General features: G+C 44.5%; 3 protein-coding genes across 5 annotated transcripts in view; 2 read left to right on the top strand and 1 right to left on the bottom strand.

Moving 5' to 3' along the window:
- The first annotated feature begins 828 nt into the window (after positions 1-828).
- LOC119657006 lies at positions 829-2400 on the top strand. Its single transcript, XM_038063748.1, has one exon. It carries the CDS (start codon positions 829-831, stop codon positions 2398-2400), a length of 1572 nt encoding a protein of 523 aa, XP_037919676.1.
- A 380-nt stretch (positions 2401-2780) lies between these two features.
- On the top strand, positions 2781-3842 carry LOC119657005. Its single transcript, XM_038063747.1, has one exon. The coding sequence runs from the start codon at positions 2781-2783 to the stop codon at positions 3840-3842; it is 1062 nt and encodes a 353-aa protein (XP_037919675.1).
- Positions 3843-4117: 275 nt separating this feature from the next.
- Positions 4118-27857, bottom strand: part of LOC119656765 (nose resistant to fluoxetine protein 6-like) — a 63608-nt gene continuing 39868 nt past the window's right edge. Inside the window, exons 7-10 of one of the 3 annotated variants that reach the window (XM_038063346.1) lie at positions 5038-5231; positions 4834-4969; positions 4439-4771; positions 4118-4374 (exon numbers count right to left, since the gene is read on the bottom strand). In XM_038063346.1, the coding sequence (XP_037919274.1) occupies positions 4174-4374; positions 4439-4771; positions 4834-4969; positions 5038-5231 (864 nt within the window). In that variant the 3' untranslated portion in view covers positions 4118-4173. Of the gene's footprint in view, positions 4375-4438; positions 4772-4833; positions 4970-5037; positions 5232-11234; positions 11563-11621; positions 11955-12014; positions 12148-17567; positions 17759-27857 lie in introns of those variants that run through there. The other 2 variants (XM_038063343.1, XM_038063344.1) reach the window with 2 other exon arrangements.

Below are 27857 nucleotides of genomic sequence, written 5' to 3'. Positions count from 1 at the left end.
CTTGCATCAACGGTTCACAATACTGGAAGCAGTGCAGATTACCCAACGCAAGACGGTGAGAGTAGGGGCACACTCACCCCAAGCAACGGGAGCCGTTTGCCGAGTATGCCAGGGCGATCATCGAATTTCCCAATGCGACACATTTCTTAACTCGGACATAGCCAAACGACTAGCTACAATTGCTTGCGCGAGGCTCATGCAGCCAGGAACTGCTCATCATGCAAAAGGTGCAAACTGTGTGGAAAAAAGCATAACTCAATGTTACACCAAGCATCGTCGAATAGAGCTCCATCTTTAACTTTGTCAAATCCACAACAACAAATCTCATCGCTGAATGCTATCAACAGTGGCGTCGACATTACGGCTGTTCTATTGGCTACAGCAAGGATTCTAGTAAAGGACAGCCAAGGAACATTCATCCTTTTGCGTGCATTAGTCGATCAAGGGTCCCAGCGTTCGTTCATCAGTGAAGCTGCGGCGTAACTCTTACGGCTACCACGTCAAGCGACAAATCTGACAATCAGCGGCTTCGGGAGTCATTCAACGAGCAGCAAGGGAGCGATATCTGCTCAATGCAAAGAGAAATGGTCGACAAGATGTTTCAACTTATCTCTTGTCGTAGTAACACATATAACGGACAAGATTCCCCAGTCCAAGACACCATGTAAGATCGACGTCCTCCTGGGTGCTAACGTTTATGGCGATCTATTTGAAAATGGCGTAATCCGGATAAAGCATACCAAAGTTTTGGCTCAAAAAACCAACATCGGTTGGATCCTGTCCGGGCCTGTCAACCAAATAACGCGAGAAGCAAAACTTTCCATCAGTATGGTTAGCATTGAACAGCTAGATGCTGACATACGAAAATTATGGGAACAGGAAGAGTTGTCACAAGAGCGAATCCTCACCCAAGAGGAAGCAGACTGCGAGAGGCAGTTCATCCGAACTACTAAGAGGGATCCAAAGTCAGGCCGATACATAGTCAGACTGCCGATTAAGCCTGACATGAACCCCTCGATCATAATGCATCCGTCATTAAAAGACGCTGTCATACGCCTCCGCCAGACAGATACAAAACTCGAACGGAATCCAGAGCTGAAAGTGCAGTACAATGCATTCCTAAAGGAATATCTGGAATTGGGACATATGAGCGAGGTCCCGTCCGCGGAAATTTTTTGCAGACACTCATACTACTTGCCACATCATGCTGTGGTTAGAGAGGACAGCACAACTACGAAAGTTCGCGTCGTATTCAATGCGTCCCATAAAACGTCCTCCGGCACCTCGTTGAACGATATCCTAATGGTGGGACCAAATACGCAATACACCATCTTTGAAATATTGCTGCGATGGAGGAGGCATAAATACGCATTGGCTGCTGACATTGAGAAGATGTACCGGCAGATACTCGTCGACAGTCGAGACTGCGACTTACTGCGAATTGTTTGGAGACCAGAACCCCAAGGTCCAATAAAGCACTATCGGTTAAACACAGTTACTTATGGCACCGCCAGTGCTCCCTTCCAACCAACACGTACACTACCACAGGTCGCTGAAGACGAGCAATTCACGTCACCATCAGAAAGTGAAAGCATCAAAAAGGACTTCTATGTAGATGACTTGCTGACCGGATCCTCGACCATAGAAGGTGCAGCGAAATTGCAAAACGATATCGTGACCGTTCTTAAAAAAGCTGGATTTAACATTCGCAAATGGTCCACGAATTATGAGGAGGTTCTGAAGCATGTAAACACCGCTGACCGGGAAACGTCTGACGTAGTCGACATCAATCTAGAGAATACCGTGAAGACATTGGGTTTGCAATGGATTCCTAGAGACGACATATTCACCTTTAAAGGGAAACTGCCTTACATCTCAGCGAACGAGCCAGTTACGAAACGAATAATTACATCCAATGCTGCAAGATTATTCGATCCACTTGGTTGGATCCAGCCCATCATAATAGTTAGCAAGATATTTATCCAAAGGTTGTGGCTACAGAAACTGGATTGGGATAAGCCCGTACCTGACCAGTTGAAAATCGAGTGGCTGACCTACATGAAGGAGTGGCCAGCGTTATCACAACTTCAAATAGCACGATACATACAGGCGTCTGATCGCAGCAAGGTTGAACTCCATGGTTTCTGCGACGCGTCAATGGCAGCTTTTGCAGCGGTGATTTACGTTCGAGTAATACATTCGGATGGCACGGTATCTGCGAACATATTAACATCGAAATCGAAAGTGGGACCTTTAAAGGTACAGTCAGTACCCCGGCTAGAATTGAACGGTGCCGTCCTACTATGCAGATTGATGAAACACGTGAAGCGAGCCTGCGAATTCCCTGCCGACACAGCTAAATTTTACTGGACGGATTCGACCATTGTCCAAATAGGGTGAGCGAAATCCAGGCTACGAGCAATTCTAGTCAATGGAGACACGTCGATACAGAGTGGAACCCGGCGGACATAGCGTCACGGGGAGTGACTGCTTCTCAGCTCTTCAAAAGCGGCTTGTGGTGGATCGGACCCGAGTGGCTGCAACACAAACCAATCAGCTACTCGTCAAGGGCAATCGACATTACCACGACGCTCGAGAGGAAGCCTGAGACCTCCTGCAAAGTTCCGAAGGTTGCGAAGTTCACTTTCGACGATAGTATACTGGGGAGGTACTCCGACTTCGCAAAACTGACTAGAATTGTGGCATATTGCCTTCGCTTTAAGTCACCAACTATTGCAAAACCTGCAACCCTGACAACTTCAGAACTCAACAACGCTGAAATGGCATGTGTACGGCTATTCCAAGCACTATCTTTCAAAGATGAGATAGAAAGGTTGGACAAGGGACAACCAGTTCCAGCTACTTCAAAATTATTCCAGCTGGCACCGTTCACTGATTCAGTGGGGATCCTCAGGGTAGGCGGAAGACTGCGACACTCACTATTATCGGACGATCGTAAGCATCCAGTGATTCTAAGTCCTGACTGCAAGTTGTCCGAATTGATCGTAAGAGCATACCATTTGCGCACTTTGCATGGAGGCAATCAAGTAACCCAAGCAGCAATCAGAAGACAGTACTCGATATTGCAGTCTTCCAAATTGGTAAAAACATGCATCCACAAATGCATAACCTGTTTTAAATCAAATGCAAAACCAGAAGAACAGTTAATTGGAGCGTTACCTGAAACACGAGTCACCCCTGGAAGAGCCTTGAAAACCTGCGGACTGGATTTTGCCGGACCAATGCAACTAAAATGGTCATCAGGCAGAGGCGTTAAAACGATTAAATCCTATATAGCACTCTTTATCTGCTTGAAGACCAAAGCTTTTCACTTGGAGGTTGTGAGTAATCTCTCTGGACAAGCGTGTCTTGCAGCAATCAAACGGTTTGTGTCCTGGCGCGGTTTGTGTTCGGATTTGTATTCTGATTGTGGTACAAATTTCGTAGCAGCCAGTAAAGAAATAAAACACCAGTTCATGCAGATGATGAAAACCGTTCAGTCCACGGTAGCTAACGACAAAATCACCTGGCACTTCATACCCCCGAGCAGTCCTCATTTCGGAGGATTATGGGAAGCTGAGGTGAAGTCAGTCAAACTGCACCTGCAGAAAGTAATCGGTGACAGCTTGCTAACAATGGAGGAAATGTATATGGTTCTCACCCAGATCGAAGCAGTTCTTAATAGTCGGCCACTCATGCCCATCAGCGACGACGTTAATGATCTGGAAGCACTCCCCCCGGCGCATTTTTTGATCGGCGAACCACTCATATCAATCCCGCAAGAAACCCCGAACGAAGAACTAAAATGGAAACTGACACAACAAATTGTAAAACAATTTTGAACCGGTGGTCAGATGAGTCCATCTCAAGGTTGCAACAAAGGCCAAAATGGATGAAGACAGAGTCGAACATGGAACCCGGACAACTGGTATTAGTCAAGAGCGAGAATTATCGCGAAATTCTCAATATTAACGGAGATACGGGCGTTTAAAAGTGTTCAAATACTTTTCTACTATGCGGCCTTTTCCAAGGACCCTTTTTCATTGGAGGGTTTTGTCGATGCTGTCTGCATACTTTTATGAGAGGAGAAGGGGGAAAGCTTATTAATACAAGCGCATCTTTTGGTAACGATTTATTGTGGTAAGGAGGTAATATTGTTACCCTCATCTCTTTTTACATCCTAGAAGATATTTCTCCGTTTTGCGAGGATTCGTCCAAATCGACGACCTGTGTAGATCTGCCATTGATATTTGTTCTCTTGTGTTCAGACCGTAGTAGAAATTGCTCCAGTGCAACGATTGGTGACTCAAATATTAAAACCAAAAAAGTTGAAACCGTCATGATGATTCCTAAATCACGCCACAGTCGCTGGAACTAGAAAAAACAATTAATGCGTATAGCATGCATCGAACAAATTTTAAACATAATTCCTGCTTACCGATTCATAAGTTCCAACCACCTCACAATCTCGTGAAGATCCTATAACGGAGAGCTGTATTGTAGGGTGCGTGATATAAATTGCATATGTAAATCGCCCCAAAACGTTCCACATACTATACGATAAGAATGAGTCCAGAAGACCGCCATATCCTTGGTGACAGGCGAAGATCAACCAAATTACACAGAGTGACCATCCAATTCTGCTGAGAGAACCATAGAAAGCGTTGTCTAAAACATCGTTTTTAGCAAGAATTTGCTGAGCTTCATATGGGCCGAAAATTATCGCAAGTACTGTGATTAAAGAACAAACCCATCCAGCCGTAACTGTAAGCTGCAGAGATAAGAAAATTGACCTCAAAGGCGCTGATTGCATTCCAAAGTATGTAGAGTTACCTTTGATAATTGGCATCTTTGTTCTTTGAGATTGAAAATCCCGTATCCCAGCAAAACTCCTAGGAGCCAGGGAACAGCCCTGGTTTGAATTCCGAAGTACACGAATACAAACATTTTGTTCAAGTTAAGGCTCCAGCTGTGGGGCAGATTTATTTAAAGTTGGTTCAGACGGTCTTCTCACAAAGGATATCTGCCTAAACTTACAATGTCTCAATGGACTTCATGATGTTCGCTTCTTCTTCTAATATGACATAAAATGTATACGAAGACAACCCAGCCATGATGAAAATAATAACTGGGATGAACTTTTTGCGCCATTTGTGTAGAGGAATTAGGACCAAAGGTGCAAGTACATAAAGCTGCATATCGACTGACAGGTACCAAGTATGTATGAGGCACTAAAAATAAACAAGATAGTGTTAAAAACTGTTCAACTTCGCGAAAATTGTATTACCTTCACGGAATTCAATAGCATGTTCTCAGAGGAGTTAGGCTGACAAGCCCACTTAAGCGGACATCAGTCAGCTCAGAGAGCAAAGATAGTAATTTTGACCGCCAGCCAAGGAGCCATTAAAGGGCAACACACTGAAGAAAGTAGGCGCACACTCAAAACCATCCTTCCCTGTGTTTCCGATAATCAGACCAGAGGAGGGAATGAACAGGGCGGAAGACTGGCTACGCGGATCTCAGCTCTTGCTATCTGTGGAGAGTGTCGGTGGAGAGTGAAGGATCTCTGGTTATAGGGTGGAGGGCTGCTATCCTTCGCAACCGGAAAGAAGTCCCCCCCATATCTCGGAATGGGAAAGGCGGACGCCATCCGAAGCAGGAGTCCGGGATCCACCCACTTATAAAAACGTGGAAACACGCGCCCAAAACCGACTTAAAGCTTTATGCTGTCACTTGCGCGCCCATTAACGCGTATGGGAAAGGCAACACACACTCAACTTACGTCGGGAGTTCAAATGGGAATTTCTAGTCGCACACGTTGAATTGCCCACCCTGGCTGTGGACTTCTGAAGATTACTGTCAGTTGGTAGACATTTTATGCACGATGGAGGATCCAGAGCATGTTCACAGAGAAAAGGAGGAGGCTGGACAACACGCTGAGATGGACAGTAGCATCAGAAAGCATAATCGGATTGGAGTGCCAGGCGAACTGGAACCCATGGTGAAGCAGATTCAATAGGGGTTGACAAAGGTAGAAGTGGCAAGAATCTTTGTTACAAATGCAATCAGTGGGCCAGGAGAGAGGTAGCTCAAGACTTTGCGGTAATTCCGCGAGGAAGATGACATGGGCTAGGTAGTTGTAGTAAGTAAAAATCGCACCCGTTGCTTAAATATGTGCTAGTGCCTTTTAAGATTTCTAATTCTGGGCTGGGTAATAGAACTTAGCTGCGGATTATCCGAGAACCTCCAATGCCAGGTGCACGAAGAATATTCCCACAAGAACCATCAAGCATCACTTTCTAGGTGGAGCGTTGGACAGGAACAAAGCTGGCCCAGAAAACTGCAGCAGTGTCCGAAGCAGTATTCCAGAAGGTGACGCTCACAGAACAGCAGAGGACCCGTTATATACAAGAAATGAATGCTCAATTCCTAATGAAATCAGAAATAGAAGAATACCGGAAAATCCGCCTATAAAACTAGGTAACACAGTAAACGTAAAAGAGGAGTCCTGAGTCCAAAAATTCACTTGATGGCTTTCACCCACTGTTTCTGATTCATTAGCTAGCCCTTTGGCCTAGCACCTCGGGATGATCGAGCCAGGGTTCCTGACATTCCAAATAAAAGCTTAAATTAACCCGAGCGACTTCGTTCTGAATTTTCGCCGTCAATATAATTCGTACTTATGCCGTGTTCATGACTTGTACATGGCAAACAACACCCGGTTACCACATCGGTCGGGGGCATGGCTGAATGCTAGGTGCATCCGCAAGGCACGCTCTCTTGCCCTGAGAACCTGTATCAAACAGGCTACTGATTGGGAAATTCCGGTTCAGGATGAGGAACATCTCATAATGCAATGTTACGCACGAATAGAGACTTCCAATTCAGACAAAAAAGAGGCTTGTTCTGAGCAACTGAATGCAATCCAAGAGAGAAAGGGGACATCGCAATTGTAACGGGTAATCGGAATGCTGGGAAAGAGAGTCTTGGGGACAGTAATGATAGTAATAAGCGGTTTATGACTTTCTGTAGCTTCCACCGCCTCTTCATTGGTAGCACATCGTTCGACCACAGAGCCAACAATAAGATCAGTTGGATCTCAACCAACCAGTAACGCACCTCTAATCAACTGGTCCTCATCGCGATCAGCGGTAGATTTTGGAGTTGCCTTCTGAATGTGCCAAATAAGAGAGACGCTGACATCGACCTCGAGTGCGGCTATCATTTAACGGTCGGCAGCCTTCATTTGCACATCGCGACCGCATTTACCGCACTTTAACCACCGAAAGTCGCTTACGGGCCCCGGTTGTCATTTGTATATACAGTTGTATAGTATAGTATAGTATAGCGCGTCAACCACACCTACGAGGTTACCTGAAATGCACTTCAGTTCCCCCCACGATTTCCTAAGCCACCTGCACTCCTTCTATACTATTCTGCGCCAAGCGCCCTTGGGATGACCTACCCGTCGGCCTTCTTGAGATAGTAGTTTCTGCAGCATGGTGTAGCTCGCAACGCAATTGTCGCTGCCACTTCTGCCTTTCAATCGCAATTCATACGGGTGGCAAGCCTGTGCGCCCAACAAGTTCTTCGTTTGAGATAGTATCCTTTGAGGGAGAGCTTTTGAATACTACTCCCATATAGCAATACAAAAAGAACACTAGCACGGAGCAGTCCCAACTTAATTTTTGGTGTTGAGATAACTGCATTTCCAGATTTTAGGCAATTTACCAAAAGCGGATCTAGTGCTGTTAATGCGGCGGGCAATAGTTTAGTGCTACCGTCGGCAGTATCCACTCTTCCTGGATATATAAATTAATAGACGCCTTTGATACTCTGTCCATTAATGCAAATAGGAAGAGAGCGATGGCCCGTTAGACTAAGAATCATGGTTTTGTTGGGGTTTATCTTCAATCCAACCCTACTTGACTATTTTTCCAACTCCAGAGCCATTTTGCCAAGGTCTATGATCCAGTGAGAAAGCAATCAGATATCATGAGCTTAGTCGAGGTGTTTGAGAAGCGATGGCATAATCCATTGAGTTCCTCCACGTCCTCCAGGCAAGGCAAACTGAAGAACGTCACCGATAACAAGAAGAAATAATATCGATGATATGATGTAAGCCTAGCGGACTCCGTTTTGGACTTAACAATACTCTGAGATTTTACCTCGGTGCAGCACATGACATTTTTCGCTTTGATAATAGTTAATATTTTCTCCAGAATGCTCCTTCCTCCTCCTCATGATGGTCGAAATGATTTTTTTTATGTTTGGAGAAACAGTCGGTATTATCACAGTACGCCATTTCATCTACAAGAGGACGAACCTCGGCAGATGAGATACGGTTAAGAACCTTGGCGAACTATTCTTTCTACTCCTTCAGTTGCTCACCCTGGTGAATGAGAAGTCAAACGTTAAAGTCTTTCACAGGACCAACGAAAGATTTCCGACCACAGGCAAGCTTCTTCGTGATGCGGTATATACTTCTGAAATCATTGCGTTCTGAAGCATCTTCCACTTCCCTGACCAGCGCAATACCAAATTCTCTCCTCTCATGGCGCATACTATGCTGAACTTCCCGAAATTCGAGCGCGTCACCCCCATCATCACTATCAGTGGTCAATAGAGTCTTCAATCCTTTCGCTTCCACGATATCGCAGTCAGCCAGATCTTAGGACGACGAAAAGAGCATTCCTTATGATGCCCCAGTGCTCATTGATATTCTCAGGCGGGTTACTAAGTGCATCCATGCTTTCGATCAACATGAAGATTTCCCACTGTCGAGCGATAGCTGGATTATATAAGCAGTCGCCATTGAACTTGAGGGATCGCAGCTCTCTAATCCTAGGAGGAGTGGTGGACACAATGCGCAAGCGAACGTAAGCGACCATCAGATTGTGATCCCTTACCCCTCTTGTTATGAACATCCAAGAGACAACTCCGAAATGTACTGTTGATCGCGAAGTAGTCAATCTAATTGATGGTACGGTGTCGGTCCATTCAAACCCAACTGACCCCATGGCAGGCTTTGTACTCGAACAATATGCCACCAATGACGAGGTGGTGGAATTTGCAGAAATCCAAACATCGCCCACTACCATCGTTACCGTCGTCAAGACGGTGCTTTCCCATCACATATCCAAGCAAAGTGTTGGTATTCAGATCACCCATCATGATCACAATGTCACCTTAAGGAAGCCTCCCCTGAATTGCGTGTAATTGTTCGTAAAAGTTATCTTTCTCCGTCATATAAGAAGTCTCCGATGGTGGATAACTTAACGTGGACCGGAATCTCTCAGTCTGTCAGCAACCGGCTCCGAGGTCAAGAGAACGGGTCTTACGGTAGCCGAGAGAAACAACCCTGCACCGCATTCGCGTTTGCTACCACTTCGCTCTCCAGAGAACAATAGCATTAGCCATTAGTGTGACAAGAGGGAGAGGAGCACTCTCCAAAGTCTCATAATCTTATTTTGCTTAGTCCTATAATATCCAGCATATTTCGTTGGAATTTTCGCTCGAGTTGAAGAAAGCGAGTATTCTATCGAGGAAAGTGTGTACGTTCCCGAAACCAATCATAATCCTTTTTCGATAGCCAAAGATCGTAACCGTAACCTATTCGAGGCATTGTTTATGTTTCGGTAGTAATAAAGTTTTAAAATTTGCGGGTTGCTAGGCCACAAATGTCCACCCCTTTAAATCGCATCTAACGGCAAGCAGGGAAGAATTTGAGTATATTATTAAGCTCCAACTCATTGGACCGATCTACACCAGTACGATAAAGTTACACAATTAATTTCGCCGAATTCGTTTACTTATCTGATAGAAACAGTGCGCCTCATTTATTAGAAGATCCAAAGGAGGAGGTCCTATACCCGCTACATACCTTCAGTGAGACCTGTAGTATATTACCTCCTCCTACATCTTCTCTATAGTATCTAAAAGACAGATAGGGCGATATGAAGAGAGCCTGCCAGGTCTTTTTGGGGCTTTGGTAGCAGAGCTAGCCTCTGCCTCTTCCACTCGGCGGGAAACACTCGTTGCATCCTGCCCCGAAATGTGCTTATGACTGAATGATTCGAGCTAAATTTTGGTAGCCAATTTCATGGCTTCCTACGGAGTCTTATCCAATCCCGAAGCCTTATAAAGTGGGCGCGATCATTTCGTAAATCCCGTCACTCTGCCGCAGCTGAAATCAAATGAGTTTCTGTGAGGAACCAGACGCATGACTAACTTAGCTTGGCTGCCGTAAGACAAAACGGACGGATCGCGCGGAGTTGTTCCTGGCGCCGTTTTCTCCGGGAAAAAGGGTTTAACCGGGACGGGGAGACCGCCTTGCATATGGATGGACCTCCGACGTCGAATTTTCAGGAGGCATCCATCCTAAATACGTGCTTGCAGGAGTCGAGATCTCTGGACACGTTGGTTTTTCGCGTAGTGGCTTCAACTTCCGTACTGCATCCTTCAGCAGATGCAATAACCCGGAGGTATTAAGGGTTGCTCTAGTACGCAATACAGGGGCATTGGGTAGTCTCCACGCTTGGAGTACCGATAGAACACGGCTACCTCTTTTCTCACGTGCTTCGTTACTTCACACTGCTGGCGATTTTCAGAAAATCGACGGTGGCGAGGATATTGTCCTTTGCAATGGTGGAAAAAAGCTCAACGGCCGCCAGATTTGCTTCACCTCTTTGCGAAGCGCACCACCTGTGACGAATTCTGAGGCATCGACGCTGTTGAAATGCTAAAAGTGTAAATTAAGCAGTCAGACCCAGAAAGGTAAGCGTTCAGGGTCGATAGTGAATCTATGTTGGGCAGCCTTGGACGAGAAATGCCGGTAAAAGTTTAGCAGGATGGAGGATGCTGAGCGTCCTGAGTCCGCACTCACTTGATGACGGACCGAACCACTTGAGGAGCAACTTACTTCCTCTCTTGTGGTCCATTGGCTCCTCTTTTTAGGCATAAACACCCAAGTTTTCCAAAAGAGAAGAGTCAGTTTTCCAAGAGAAGCAGTAATTTGTTCTCCAAGTGGTCCAGTCTGTCATCAAATGGGTCCGGACTCAGGACTCCCAGCATCCTCAACAAAAATTCACTTCGACCTGGTTTAGGTCTGAACTTACGACGGGTTTCACTTCAATATAATTCGTACTCATGTCATGTTTGCGATTATATATAAATGGAGCGATTACCACCTGTCGTTACATTCGGTCATGCGGCTCCCAGAGCAGAGGTGAAGCAGCGTCTGATAAGCTGCCTCTGCCCTGGACGAAACCGTCAGTCAACCTTTTTCTAATAAAAATTTAGGCAAACTTGATTTAGTACTTTAATTATAAACTATTTATAATTTAGATACATTCAACTTTTAGATTCAGTTTTTTGACAATCCATCGATTCACTTAGATGCAATGAAACAATTTGTGGCGTATTTCCATTGGTTTTCACCTCACTTCGATGGTTCTTCCGCACTAGAAGCTTCTCCAGTGCGATCATTGGCGATTCGAACACCAAAGCCAGAACAATGGAAATCGTGAGAATTATCCCGAGATCTCTCCATATATTCTGAATCTACAAGGAAGAAAGGTATGAGTAACATCTTGAAATTTGTCTCCACTTTTCCAACTTACAGCAACGAAGTTTGTATAGAAGACAGACATCCGCGCTAGAGCTGCTGTTGTCACTTGCACAGGGGGATGAATAAGGTAAATAGCATATGTTAATCGTCCTAAAAGTTGCCACAGAGGATAAGATAAAAATTCGTTCACCAGCCCACCGTATCCTTGAACGCAGGCAAAAACGATCCAAACTATCGCTAGACCCCAAGCAAACTTAGCTAGGGAACCATAAAGTGCGTTCGCCACACGGTTCTGTTCGCCCAGATACTGTTGCATTTGATATGGGCCAAATATTAAGACTATCATCAATAGAATGCAACATATCCAGCCAACGGAAACACTTAGCTGGAAGAGACAGAAATGGAACCACTTATGTATCCATCGGATTTGTATTTTAATGTTTACCCTGGACAGTTTGAATGTTGCTCGTTTAAGATTACGCTGGTAGTAACCCAGAAGGATTCCAAGAAGCCATGGCGAAGCTCGGGTGTGTATGTTGCAATAATTCACCCAACTTAGTGGGTCACTTCGATTCGCCCTACAAAGATACTTTCGTTTATTTATTTGAGCTGAACATTAAACTATGTGCACAAGACGCCTGGGTACAACTTAATGTCATTAATGTCATTTATTAAAAAAAAATTCTGATTTAACTTCCAAGTGCAAGTTTTTCTGATTTAAAAGTTCTTCTAAGTGCTGTCCCCAAATATTTATATCGCTCCTTTTTCAACCCCTAAATACTGGGACCGTAGTGGTCCATCGTACTCCACGCCCTTGTTCAATGGAATATCTCAGTTTCAGTTAGTGATGGATCATCCTCATCCATACGGATGAAGTGACCCGCCCACTGTAACCTATTGAGCCGGATTTTATCCACAACCGAACGGTCATGGCATCGCTCATAGATTTCGTCGTTATGTAGGCTACGGAATTTTCCATCCTCATGTAGGGGGCCAAAAATTCTTCGGAGGATTTTTCTCTCAGATTTCCCTTTGTCTCGGCAGGATGAGCATCGAGGTGTATAAGGCTTCATCCTGCCGACTTGTTGGTAAAACTACCGCGCCTGCTGTGGTTACTCCCTGTACTTTTCGAGTTCACAGACCTGTTGGTTCTCCCAGGCTGTGAAGTCGTTTCTCCGCTCGACAGATTTCGCGATAAGTCTCTGCACGTGCCCGCGCCTTTGTTGTATGTGACATTCTTTCATTCCGTTGGTAGCTTACATTCATCGGCGAACCAACTGTTCCGACTTTTTTTAAGAGTGGGGCCAAGTATGTTTGCGGTCGTATCAATTATAATGTTCTTCAGGTGATTGACCGAAAATTGACCGCTCTTAGCGCAGGAGCAGCTGGAATTTTATTCCCCTTCTACACAACTTACTAACCAGGCGCATACATTAATGTTGAATCGAGATATAAAGCTAAAACAAATTCTGTATTCCAAAATAATTTTTGGGGTGATCAATGGGTTACTATCAAAGCAGATTGCTGTACGCCTGCCTTTCAATCACTCGTTAGCCTTCAGCCTGAACAAGCATTGTTCATTCAAATAAAAGTCCCTTTTTCGCTTTAATGTGAAATTGAACTTCAATCTTCCCATGAAAAAATAGAGCATCAAATGGTGGCTATCTCTGAAAACTTTTAGATCCTTTTTATTCAGTTCAAAAACCAACCCAGAAACGAATCTATTTCTTCTTCTTAGTGCTCATAAACTTTACCCTCTATCGTACGAAGTCCGTATCGGACTCCCCTATTTTCGTTCAAGCATCAGACATCCATCATCTGAGTTGCTTCCATATTCAGTGCAGTATTCACGACGGTGCACTTGGTTCGACCGTCAAAGCACATTGCCCAAGTCACCATAAGTGGAGGAGCCCAAGGGGTTCTGCTGAGATTAGCTTAGGTTCCTCGATAAAACAAGGATCACGGAAGTCAACTATGATAAAAAGAACAAAACAAAATCAAAATTGAATTTCCATTGTAACGACCCAACCCTAAGTAAAGAAGCAACCATAAGCCCATCGATGGAGAACCTGAATATATGTCGACTCATATTCTTCACTCCTTCAATGAGGGCCCAGTTCAGTTGAGACCCAGCCCTCAATGGACAAGCTGCAGCAGTCCTTCTGTCAACACTTCTGACCCCGGGCTGCAATCGCCCCCTCTTACTGCGTAACTTGGTGTTCAGAATAACCCCAGCGCCACTTAAATCCTGCTAGGCTATAAAGCAGGAAAGAGAGCCGATAAGCCGGAAACTTTCGTTACAGTCAGCATACCGGAACTGTATGTTAAGAAGGTTTGCGAACAAACGGGCTGCTAGCTCTACTACGAATTTGAAACCGTCACGTTACAAGTGCCGGTTTTGAAGGGCATTGTAAGGGACCTGCAGCCCACGCCATCTTCATCTAAACCGTAAATGAGGCACAATATTTCCCAAATAAATTTGTAGCTCTGCAAAGCATTCATCAGTCGTTAGGTTAATAGGTTCAAGGCATTTATGCACCTCATCCAAGGACCGTGGGTTGTTGGAGGAGAAATCAGGAGTTTAAACTTCCGTTTGGCTGATCTATTGTATGCCAATGGAAGTCCTTCACCCCGCTTCTGCATAGTGGTTTCAAAAGGCCTCCATGTTATCTCGGTTAACGACCTACTACATATGATGGTGATATCGCAACGATCAAATTAATAGTAAAAAGTCAACAGAGATATAAAGGACATTTTTTGGTGCTCTGCTTACTTTAACTACGAAGAAGAATATTTGGTAGGAACCAATGCCGTTAGGCGAAAGGTCGTTGACATCATTCTGGCATCTTCTGACGTGATGGCCCTTGTCGGAGTGGGGAGTGCACCGAACGATATCACGCTCTCAGATGACAGGCGCATTGATTTTGAAATGGGCATGGATTCACCTCCAACTGCTCCATTTCGGAGTCCGCGGAAGACAGATTGAGTGACGTAGAAAGCAGAAATTAATGACCAAGCTACGATCCCTTGGAGACGCAGGAATTGAGAAAACAACCCAAACGACCACTAATAGTATTTGAGAAGCTTTCGAAATGAGCTGTCCGCTCAAGGGTGAAACATATTGGTGGAACTGAGATTTGGCACAGCAGAGGAGAACGACAAGCTCAGAAGTCTGATTCGGAAAACTCTAAGAAGGGCATGGGGACGCTTTTGTGAAGAGACTAAGTTGCCTAAGGCAACATTGAAATTAGAGCGAATCCTTGTCAAAGAACATAGCCAACAGCTGGATAATCTACATTTACAGAGCTGGAGGAACATAGAGAGCGATGAAGAAACGCAAACCATTTAGTTGAAGTGCACTTCTCAGGAAGCAACCGAAATCCCTGTTCATGACTAGTAGCGGTATACAGCCATCAGCCGAGGAACTGGACTTTGGCATGCCAAATCACTTGAGGGAGTAAAATGGGCATTTAAGTCGTTCCATAAACACAAGTTTAATAATAAAAATCGTTGGCGCAACAATCCATATTGGATCAGGGCCTTGAAGTGTGTTAGAGCACTTCATTCAAGACCGTAACGGTACACTAGGAGGCAATGTGGTCAGCATTGCGCTCGCCCGAGATTATTACCCTGATTTGACTCAGGTACTCATTCACAGCTGAGTCGACTAAGCTCATAAAGGTAATGAATGCGCTTGGTCCACATATTCGGAATATATACCGCTCATGACTGACACATACTTATATTCTAATTACTTAGCATGATGTGAAGGTGACATTTATTTCCAAAATGGAAGGCCCACCTACATGGATGCAAAACGTTTTCGACCGATCAGTCTAACTTCCTTTCTGCTAAAAGAACTCGAAAAGCCAGAAAATCGGTTCCCAAAGGTTACATACATTACTAGGTGGCCACTTCACTGTAGACGCTATACCTACCAGAAAGACTTCAATATTGCCCTATTCGCGGCGATTTGTGAACTGGCAAGACAACATGGAATTGATCCAGTGTTAATTAGTTGCACTCTTTGCATACTGAAAGGTAGGAAGATCCACATATTGGTCGGTCGGAAGTCTTTTTCGGTAGAATGTCTTAGGGACTGTCCACAGGGCGGGGTTCACTCTGCTCTGTTATGGCTCCTGAAAATCGTAGTTGGGGCTCCTGCAAATGGTAGTTGGTCCTTCTGAAAAGGACTCATAGTGGATGCTAAGAAGACTGGACTAATTATATTCATTAGGAGCGTTAGGTGGAACAGCTACACGCTATCCACCTTATTGGGGATGGAAATCCAGTTGGTATAAATAATCAAGTATTTATAAATCTCGACGCCAAACTAACTTCGGAGCATTGTGTGGTGCACGTGATGACATCGTTTCGAAATCCATCCTGTCCGAGGCTCTCTCTGTGGCTTCGTAACTTTGGTTTTCCGTGTAGGGTTGTCAGCCCTATCTAACCTCCAACCTGGAGGACCAGTTGGTACATTTTGTCCCGTTTTTTAGGTGCAGGAGACCCGTCTTCATCCTTCTCCGTCTGCAGTTTTTCATTAAAAAAGAACTCCCAGCGGTCACCACGTGTAGGTGGAGATAAGGTTTGGTAATAGAGCTGTTGGTGTTGGTCAACAACACCAAAATCAATCATTAGCCCCGAATATGCACCTAGTGCATCAGACTACACAACAGTTGCCTGTTTCAACTCAGACGGCTCATCGAAGGAACAGGTGTGTTGATCGACTTGATACTAGTAATTTTTACTGACAGAACGTCATGGGTGAAGACTGAAGAAATTTTAGGGATTTAACGTCAGACTACATATTTCAATTTGACGAACAGTATAAAGGCGACTTGCCTTTCGAGTGCTAGGCAATACCGCTGAATACCATCTCAATCTCTCAGTTCCTGTTTTGCGTGAAAGAACTGCCTCATCCTGCAGAGGTATTTCGAACTGCTGTGTATTCATATACACACCCTGCTCAGCAGCCTGTCGAACGAATTTAGTGGGCCCTTTGCGTAAGGCTGGTCGTCAGAAGTTTAGGAACCCATTAAATGACTAGAATATCCTTGAACTGATGCGAAACCTCACTAAAATGCCACGCGAAGACTTCGGCAACTACTTGAAAGCTGTGTGTTCGCTAAGTGATCTGCCCAAAAAGTCCTTAAGAGAACATAGATTAGTAGAATTGCTGTGACCTGGGCTGGAACGCAAAGTCAAGAGGGAACTTCTTTCCAGTCAGTACGGCCCGCGAACTGCGTAAGATAGTGCAACAGAGCTAATACTCAAAGAAGATTCTCTCAGGCAGGCATTCTGATCAATTGGGAGTCGAATCTAAAAAAGAGGTGAACGTGCTGTGCATCTCAGGAAATCGTCAGTCTAGGATCCTGGTTTTGTCACTGATTTGATCTGCTGAAATTATCGGCAGATTAGACGTATGTACGTACACGGTGTGGAGGATACTAAAGTCTTCTCTTAATTCCAAAATGAAGAGTTCTACAACCCTGCCCTAATCATCAAAGCGCACTTGATATGTGGACATTACGACAATGTCTTTCGCAATAACTTCAGAACTTACCATGTTGAAGCAACCTAATACTTCAACTTTGACAAACACAGATTTAACCCCATTATAGATAGTTTCAAAGAAACCAATGCTTCCGGTTCTTAGGTCGTTGCAGAAAGACAACCTCCTCCCACTGTTGAACGGAACCTTCATCTTTAGAAGGTTTTTTGCTAACTTGAAGGGTGACAGCCCCTCAGACTACGGTAAGCTTTCGAAGTATCTCAACTCAGGCACATGGTGTCGAACTGCAGACATTAACTAGAAATTGCTTAATAGGTAGATAAGATACCAGAATTGACCATCTTGCAGGCTATTCTATCTGCCAGCGCGGGCTCTCTACCCCATTTTGTTCCTTAACTCTTAGTTTAAAGCACCAGTCACATAAGTTTGTATACATATACCTAAGCGTCTTGCTCATAAAAACAAAGAAATTTACAAACTTACAGTGTGTCCAAAGCATTCAGACTTAGATTATTTCCCAGGATAGACATAAACAAATAAGAAACTGAACACACGATTGTTAAAATTATGAATGGAATAAATTTTCGACCCCACTTGTGCAAAGGTATCAAAATGAGTGGCGCAAGAAAGTAAAGTTGAGTATCGGCGGATAAATACCAGGTATGGACGAGACACTAGAAAAGATCCAGAAAAGTAACTGTGATAAGATTGTAGAAGTTAAGTATGGAAAATAAACATTTTCTTGATCAACCTTTATCAATATTATAATTACTACTCTACTTTCAAAACCTCTAATAAAAAAAAGCCCTTCAGCAATGGTCACGATCCACCATCCTCCAATATTCTGTGAAAATCGCAAAAAGGACGAATGCATGAGGATTTCCTCAATTATTATATCTACTTTTCTATACCCACAAATATTTGGTGGAATTCCATGATTACAGGCGGTAACGTCGCCGGAAACTCGACAATCGTCTCCCAATCTGGAACCATTCTTCCCATCGCCCAGAGATGAACAGGTAGCTGCTGTTCCTTTGGTTGGTAGACCAGAAACCAGACCAGCTGGGGACCTGGCCCAAAAGTTGCCCCTTCACAGGAGAAGAACGAATATGGAAGTCTCGCTGGTAAGGAAGAGTATCCGCAGGGTCCCCAATTGCTGAGCTTCTATTTAATTAGAGAATGGACCAAACAGTGAGACACTTGTCGCAGTGAATTACCCAACTTTCACCAAGCAGCCCCTCTTAGGATATGCGGCTGTGGGTAACTATCAATAGAAGAAACTTAGCCAGAATGAGAACGGAGGTACGAAAACTCTTTAACCGGGCAAAACGAACCGGGGACTGGCGGAGGTATAAAAATGCACTGACTGCGTATAGCAACGCCATCAGGGAAGCGAAACGGAACAGCTTTAGGGAATTCTGTGAAGGGATTGAAAAGATCACAGAAGCAACTAGGCTGTACAAGGCTGTAGCCAAAGACGGGAGAATATCCTCTGTCTGCTTGAAAAAGGAAGATGGGACATTCACCGAGAATGAGGAGGACAGGGTACACCTGCTTCTCAGAACTCATTTCCCGGGGTCCTACCCCTCGGCGGCAGGCGACAATAATCTGCCTGACACCCCAACAACGAATAAAAGGGGAAGGAAAGAGAGCTGGAAACTAGCAAAAGAGGTATGCTCAGAAGCTAGGCTAAGATGGGCAGTGGGAACCTTTCAACCAATGAAATCTCCCGGAGCAGATGGCATTTTCCCTGCACTTATCCAGAGAGGCCTAGGACTTATCCTAGAGTCTCTTCTGAGGGTGGTAAGGGGGAGCATAGCACTGGGTTACATACCAAGGGCATGGAGACGGGCAAAAGTGGTCTTTATTCCGAAGGCGGGTAAAAAGGATCCTTTTCACCCTAAATCTTTCAGACCAATCTGCCTAACATCGTTCGTACTCAAAACGGTGGAGAAGGTCATAGACAACTATATTAGAACTAACGTTCTAAAGCGTAATCCCTTACATCACTGTCAACACGCTTACCGGGCAGGAAGGTCAACTGAAACTGCTCTGTATCAGCTGACAGAGGTACTACGGGACGCCATTGAAACAAAAGAAATTGCACTGTGCGCGTTTTTGGATATCGAAGGAGCATTCGACAACACATCGCACACAGAGATACAGGATGCCCTGAGCCGCAAAGGAGTGGGAAACACCCTGGCACTCTGGATGGGCAAAATGCTAGAAAGCAGACAAATAGAGGTACAAACAAAATTCTATTATCATGAACACCACTCAAGGCTGTCCACAGGGCGGAGTACTATCGCCGCTGATATGGAGTATGGTAGTGGATGAACTCCTGGACGTGTTAACTAATACTGGAATACAAGTCCAGGGCTACGCGGACAACATTGTTCTAATCTGTAGGGGCAAATATGAAGATATCCTATGTGATAGAATCCAAACTGGATTAAGGGTTACTAGTGCCTGGTGCAGGAAGGTGGGACTGCGGATCAACCCAACCAAAACCACCATAGTACCATTCACTAGGAGGCGTAAGCTAGATCACCTGAAAGCCATAACATTACATGATATGGAGGTGAAACGAGAAACAGAGGTCAAATACTTGGGAATCACGCTAGACCAAAAATTACTCTGGAAGACACATGTCGGAAACACTTGTCGGAAAGCCACGAGGGCTCTGATGACTTGCAGATCCATAGCAGGAAAAAAATGGGGTTGTAGCCCGAAGATACTACTTTGGATATATACTGCAATAGTAAGACCAATGATTACCTATGGAGCGGTAATCTGGGCAGAAAGAACCCAACTCAGCACACAAGCCAGGGAATTACATAAGCTCCAAAGGCTGGCTTGCATGTGTATCAGTGGGGCAATGAGGACATGCCCAACGGCATCCCTGGAGGTCCTTCTGGGATTAACCCCTCTCCATCTGCACATACAGATGCAGGCAAGGAGATCAATATTCAGGATGGCCGGTAGCATGAGTGAGGCGGGGAGCTGCCTAAATCGAAGGAAGATTGATATCCTTTCTAGGCGGTATTCCGAATTACTGATACCGAGGGACAACATGACAACGAGGTTTCACTTCGATAAGAAGTTTGAAACACGTTGGAGTAACAAGACAAACTGGGAAAGCGTGGCTGCGACATACGGCTTAAACCAGCAACTGATTACTTGGTACACTGACGGATCCCTCACAGCAGAGGGAGCGGGTGCCGGTGTCATTGGTCCAAGGAAAATGTACTTTGAGCCAATGGGCAGGTACACTAGCATATTCCAGGCGGAAATTTACGCCATAGACAAATGTGCCTCCTTTAATCTGCAAAGGAACTACAGGGGGCAGAACATAGCTATTCTCACCGATAGCCAAGCAGCGATCAAGGCACTTAGGTCCAACCAGGTGAACTCTAAACTGGTATGGGAATGCCTTGTGAGACTGAATACACTCGGCTCGTCCAACAAGGTGTGGATACTTTGGGTTCCAGACCATGCTGGGCTGGAAGGCAATGAGGCAGCGGATGAACTAGTCAAGAAGGGAGCAGGGATGCCTTTATACGGGCCAGAACCCTTCTGTGGAATCGGAAACGGTTTCATGGCTATGAATCTAAGAAACGAAGAAAAACGGCTGAGGGAACTATATTGGGCGGGCCTACCAGGGATGGAGCAGTCCAGGGTGCTTATTGGGGGATACGAACCCATGCGCACAAAGGATTGCTTAAACCTCACCAAAAAGAACCTCCGAATCATAGTGGGAATTCTCACTGGTCATTGTCGGCTGAACTACCACCTAGGGAAGCTAGGGATATCTACGGACACTGCCTGCAGGTTCTGTGAGGAGGAGGACGAAACCTCTATGCACGTCTTGGGACAGTGTCCAGCACTTGTGCAAAGTAGGTCGATACATCTGGGAGAACACTTAATACCAGATGCAAAGCTGAAACTTCTGGAAGTGGGGAACATACTAAAGTTCCTAACGGTTACTGGCCTGCTTGAGATACTATGATCAACGGGTACACTATAACCAGTAAAAGGGGCACAATAGTTCTTCAAGGACGCGGTGCGACTTTCCCTTAACAAATAATAATAATAACTATCAATAGAACAGTTCTAGCAAAATTTAAAAAACGTTTGGGACAAACCGATCAGTAAAAAAGAAGGCACAGAGATGGGCGGGGATAAGTACGAGCCATTATATAGAGCTTGGTACTACACTGAAAAGCATGGCCGCTATATTGCGCTCACGCCGTGATGTCAGGAGAACCTCCAGTTATGAAATTCCTTCAAAAAGGCATTGAATAGAGCCGAGCACAAAATCATATCGGATAAATTCATGTCGGAGTATCGGAACATAGACCACAAGTTCCTGAGAGGCGCAGCGGGAGTACGAGTGGGGAAGTCCAAAGGGATGCAACTACGACGAAACTTGAGAATGTGTTTAACATCTACAGTCCAATTTCCGAAAGTATCTGCCTTAACCAAAGAATTCTTCCTGGCGCAAAACTCCAAAATCATATTTTCAACCCAGGAGCATCAGTTGAAGTTGTATATTTTCTGGAGAGGCAACCGCGGGAAATCTAAAAAGGAATTCTTCGTAAAGGCTTTTTATGGTATGAATTGCAGTCCCTGGCAGGTTACAAATACACTGCATGAGATAGCTTAGGACAACGCCTCTAGCGAAAAGGTGATGTGAGTTGCCAAAGGTCCTGGAAAACGTGGGTCAGACACGACAGGTGGACGCATATATTGACTTCCAAATCTGTATGGAGTTGCGAAAATTCTTATTGCCCTTCGCGCGTACAAAGGAATGCTCGGCATGCTTGTGCACAGGAAAAATAAATTTACGGAGTAAGGCTTGGAGAATGCAGTTTTGGCCGTTTTAGGAATGGGATAGCAGGAACCTTGGCACATCTAATGTTATAAGATCACGGGAAGGGCTAGAACTGGTTCCATTGATGGGCCCGTTCAGAAGAAGCTCACTTTTTTACAGATCCCCTCTCATACGGGTACAAGCTTCCGCGATTAAAAGCCCTGCCCCAACTGGGGATTGTTAAGCCAGAGGACACGCAAAAGACACCACCTGAACAATATAAACTACAGCGACCAATCAAGCACTACCTCTGTAAGTTCATCAAGCAACGCCGGAATATTCATCAGAATATATGGGCCATGATAAAATTCGTCAGGTTGGCGTACGGTAAGGCCAAGGATGACGGAGGAGTGAGGACTTTGGGCGTAAAAGTGAGCCGACGACACAAATGATGTCCATCCAAACCACGAGAAAGAAGAAATCGGGTAAGGGGCGGCACTAACGATTGAATGAATTAATAGGGTAGCAAACCCGTAAGAGAAAAAAGGGGTTAACTCCTAAGAAAGTTGAGCAGGTGAAGAGGACAGATGAAGCATTAAACAGTCACAAAAATCGACATAAGGGATAGCAGACCAGTGATCACTATAGCCTGCAAGGATATAGATGAGATCACAACAAAGAAGAAGGTTCGTGAGACCTTGGAAAGCAATTTGATCTTATCGGACTACAAGAGTCAACGGTGAAAACGATAAGGAGAGCCCACATTGAAGCACAAACCGTCATCAGTTCTACTGACATGCCGAAACAATGCAGAAGATGCAGAGCGGTAGGCAATATCAGCAAAGCCTGAGGAGCTGACCCAAATTGCTTATTGTGCAAAGGAGAGGAGGGACTGAAATCTCGGCACATTATAGGCAGCAACAGGTATCAAGAATACAAGAAAGCGCTCAACGCAAATCGCAGGTGGAGTTGATAAGGATCAACGTCAATCACTGCCAGGCGGTGGAGGAAATAATCTCGCAAACTATCCCCGAGGAAGACATCGATGAGGCCATAGTTAGCGGCATCTGGGTCAATAGCTTGGGAGGATTAAGCCTTCCAGCGAATAACGGAGCATCCTAAGGAAGGTTCCATCTGGAATCCCCATACACGTCTGATATTTTTCAGCCACTCACTTGCCGAGTATGAGCAAATGATGAGCCCTTTGGTTTTGGACGCGAAGGCACAGAGTTAAATATCGTAACAGACGATTAACATCGCACGGGCTATTGAATGAGACAACCGGACAAGGACAGTCAAAAAACGTGTTCTGCTCAAAGTAGTCGTAGAGCTAAACGTGGTGCTCGCAAAAGTCGGAACTTCATACACTTTCAAAGAAAGAAGCGAAGGGTCTATAATAAACCTCATATACGTGACCACGTATGGCAAGTCAGTGAGGACTATACTCACAATGACCAGTAGTATTGAAATTAAGGGCAATTGGAGCTCGAAAAGGAACTCTCGCAGATTGCCTGGTGAGTTGTCCGGCTAGAGGGGGACATATTTTCCGCTACACTCAAGCCCGATATATCCCCCGATGGTATAGTCAAAGAAAACGTCACCCAAATCAACCTACATGTGATGTTACCATGACCAGAAGGCGACAGCTTCACAGTAATCAACCCAACTAATGGTGGAATAACAAAATCATAACTTTGTGAACCGTATAATTCCGGGCAAGGAAACTTTGTCAAAGACTCAGGTGATAGCCCGGTGGCGACGATCGAGAAAAAAATTCAAACCAAAAACCATTCACCAACCATTTAAAAAGAATTCATAGAAAACCATTTGGTAATCCGGAAAGCAAAAATACTGCTTCTAACAGTAGTGCGACGATACTTATATAAACCCTTTCAGTGGAGCCTACAGGGTGGCAACGAGAGCGCTGCGAAGAGCAACTCAAGTGCTCTGCCCGTGACTTCTGAAAAAGGTTGATCTCACTCTGTTTCTTCACCACCAAAACAGCGGAAGGCAAACGGAACATCAGCTCAACGAGTGTGTGACACCTTCAGTGACCGATGAAGAACTATGGGAAATATTTAGTAGGATCTGCGACAATAAGGTTCCAAGCAGGAAAGAATAAGCGCGACTTTTCCACTAGCACCTTCGAAGCGTGCCTAGAAAAAGAATATTTCCCGCTCAATGAGAGAAGGAAAAATTTGCATTCCCTCGCCAACCCAATAAACCAATTTGAGGTCTAATATTATATCGACCGATCTGCCTGTTGAATACAATGGGGAAGATGATAGAAAAATCAGCAATCGCAGCAATCGCTTATCGAAGTGTCAACACAGGTTTCGACGCCACCACCCCACACTACACTAGCTACCTCTCAGAGAGGACTCTCAGATACGAAACACATGAGGACCCTAAAGGGTACGTCGTCACTGCGGTGAAATGTCATGTATTATATAATGTTGTGCTTGATCTCCACGCCCCAGAAGAGGCTCCGATTATCAGGTTTGAAAGAAGAACACTGTGAAAGTGTAAGTCGGTGGATATTCAGTCGTCTCCCCCTTGGAGTGATGATTGATGCTAAACTACGATTTAGAGAACACCTACAGGATGCATGCCAAAAGGCAGCTAGTTCCAATGCGGCACTTACAAAAATTTTGCTGAATTTTGGGGGCTCGAAAAACTGTCGGAAATTACTTCTAGCCGGAGTTATGTGATCGATTCTGCTTTTCACGTCGCTTGTATGGATGAAGGTGCTTACTGACTCTTAGAGAAAGAAGCAGATGAATTCGGTTTGCGGGCTGATGACATTGAGTGTTTGCCGGCATGAACCCAGACGACATTCGGGCAAACAAATTATGCATTATGCCAGAGGTACAGAGAGGTACACTCTATAGATAGAAGGAATCTGAATCAAGCATTGGGAACGAGCGTAGACCTGGAGAATATAGTTGCGGGGATGCTGATGTTGAAAGTAGACTGGCTTTTGGTTTCCTCTACAGTCCTCAAAATAAAAACCGACGTCTCCTGTGCACTCCTTTATGGAGTATAAGTTTTCTTCATATTGTTGTTTTTTCTCCTATTCGATTTTCACACACAACAACAGGACAACAAAAAGATAAATACAAACATCCATGACAACCGATGTTCGGGCCCGAAAAATATGCTCAAGTCTGAAAACTGATTGAAGTAAGTAAGCCAGGATAAGCGAGAATTGCCCTTTCGGACTCCTTGTTGGTACGAGACGAAAGATGGTGTCGAGGAATACATCGGCCCTGCAGGCTATTACAAGGTGTAGTAGTGTGTCAATGTGACCATTCTGAAAACGAAAATTCTCGTGCTTCCTATCCCCAGCATGTGGTAAGCATTGCGCTCGCCTGAGATTATTACCCTGATTTGACTCAGGTACTCATTCACAGCTGAGTCGACTGGTATCCGACGTCTAATCACGATACAAATCCCACTGCCACCAGTGAAATTTGAGCCGCGACCTTCCGTATGATAGCGTTGTGCTCTAACCACTCAGCTATCCGGAAACTAGGTGTCAAATACTGGTTGTAATAAATGGATGATGGATGGATGATGTCTCGGAGAAAGCGGGACTTATCGACAACTTATCGACAACGAACATAGAACAAAGACGTGTAGCTCAAATATGGTTGCTATTCATCCCTAAATAGGGATCCATAGGCAATATACTTCACTTCCTACCGGGATTTCTCAAGAACCCTGCACTCTTACTATTCTAAGGCATATAGCTCTAAAGCAACCTCTCATCGGCCACTTTGATATACTGGGTTCCATTATGTTATATAGTCAATAGGCAAGTTGTCAGCCTTTTTCCATATATGACCTACCTATTGCCACTTTCGTCTTCCGATCAACCCGTTCACTGCTGTCCATCCCTCATGCTGATTTAGTTTTGCACTTGCGATTGTGTCAAACCAGAGTGCCCTGATGTTGCAACGAAGACAAATGTTGACGAACATTTGGGGTATCGGGGAACAATGGTGGTCACTTCTATAAACGCTGCTCCCATACAGCAACACAGAGTCTCAAATTGATATTGGTGTCGAGCTAGTTTCATATCCAGACTGTGGACAGAATTTCAAATGCGGATCAAGCGCTGCAATGCGTCATTCGAAATCAAGTACGATACCACCGTTGGTGGAAACAACACTACTAAAATATAGGAATTGATTGGCACCTTCAATACTCCGCCCATTAACACAAATAGGAAGAGTGACTCGCAGACTGAGAACTTTGATCTTGTTGGTTTTTTATTACCTTCTCCGGAAAGCCCCACATACGTAAAATACTCTAGATATCGCCCCTATTCACGCTATCGAAAGTTTTTCTGAAGTTTATGAAGAACAGGTGAAGCGGTAATCTAAACTCATCCACACAGCTCCACAACAACCTGGAGGGTGTTGAAGTGGTCAGTACGGGCGAATTCAGAGCACAAGCGAGTCTGATGTCTGTCAATTAAGCTTTTGAGGTCTTTTTTCATCGTTTTAGAATTATGTTAGCTCTTCCAATCATCCCAAGGCACGATACCTACACTCACCAGAAAAAGCGTCAGGTTCTCAGGATTTTCGAATGAATGAAAGTAATATTTTGAAGGAGGAAGCTACAATTAATATCCATGACCTGCCCCCGAAAGATTTCTGACTACGACCACTGTTGTTATTTGTAGCGGACTCTGCTTCCCTGGCCAGGCAATGGTAGGTTTCCTCCATGCTTCGCTGTTGGCGTTAACCTCATACCGTTTGCGCGAATAGCAGAGCCTTCAACTACTTACGTTCGTTGAGCCCTTTCCATGCTTCCACAGTCAGATTTTACAATACCAGAGAAGAAAAGGTTTTTAATGGCAGCCCAATGTTCAGCAATATTTTCTAGCAAACTGTCCCATCCTGTCGGACGACAATTAGATTATTTAAGTCATCAACGTTGAATTTGGAGGGATGAAGCGCTGAGTAGCAGGTTCTGTGTTCCAACAATGCAATGATTAGATCATTTAAGCCATTAACATTAAACTTGCTGGATTCAAACTATGAGTTGTAGATGAACCGGTGGAATTTGCAGTGTAGTGATATCATTCCAAACGATAAATTTAATTCATTAGTAATACGAAACGATAGACAACTTACCCGACCTCACACAAATTTCCAATTAAAAATATGTAAACAATAACAATCAGTCATTAACCGACCCATATTTCCTCATAAGAGTTCACTTTGTATCTACCGCCAAGAAATAAGACCCACTTGAGTCACAACATGCTATGCATACATCACCCATCTACATAGCTACATGACTATGCATAAGAAATGCATACAGGCATATGACCAGCACGACCCGTATGCTTCTAGATTTGTAAATTGAAAGAAAGAGAAAGTTATGACGTCACAATCATAGTAGAGAAATATTGTTATGTACAGAACAATTTTTCGTCAAGAAAATTGCAAGTAAGAAATTAAAGGAATTTGATTGGTTAGAAAATGTAAGCGCATAGAAAATAAGGAATTTACATATGTTAGAATGTAAGTAAGAATTGTATTTAAAGAACTAGAGCCCCAAGGCTTGGGCGACTGGATTAGTTGCTTTCAATAAGGATAGATAATTGCTATACAGCGATATCTTTCCTGAGCAATTCCTGTGTCATTTAGACCAACGGCAGACTGCTGCTGATTGTAGCTTCCGCAGATTGTTGCGGAGTTAGGAATCCAAAAAGAAGGTTTTAATTTTTAATAAAAGTTATAATTCTAAAGTAACTTATGTAGCTCCTCTTATTTCACTAATTATAAATTCACGATGTCGACTGCTCATCCCTACAACAGGAACATACAGACCTACAGGCCTTTCAGCGTTATCATGCATTGGGAATCTCTGTTGGTGCTTACCACCATATTGTTGATATATTCCCCATTCTGGATCAAGATTTTCGTGGTCAGTGCCCCATCCGA

Source organism: Hermetia illucens, chromosome 5 (genome assembly GCF_905115235.1).
Source record: "Hermetia illucens chromosome 5, iHerIll2.2.curated.20191125, whole genome shotgun sequence".
Lineage (NCBI taxonomy): Eukaryota > Metazoa > Arthropoda > Insecta > Diptera > Stratiomyidae > Hermetia > Hermetia illucens.
The sequence above is the reverse complement of the archived record's forward strand: the minus strand, read 5'-3'. Positions and strand labels throughout refer to the sequence as shown.

Bases quoted from the DNA above. Each gene is read 5' to 3' on its own strand.
- LOC119657006 (XM_038063748.1), top strand. From the start codon at position 829: ATGGTTAGCATTGAACAGCTAGATGCTGACATACGAAAATTATGGGAA.
- LOC119657005 (XM_038063747.1), top strand. From the start codon at position 2,781: ATGGCATGTGTACGGCTATTCCAAGCACTATCTTTCAAAGATGAGATA.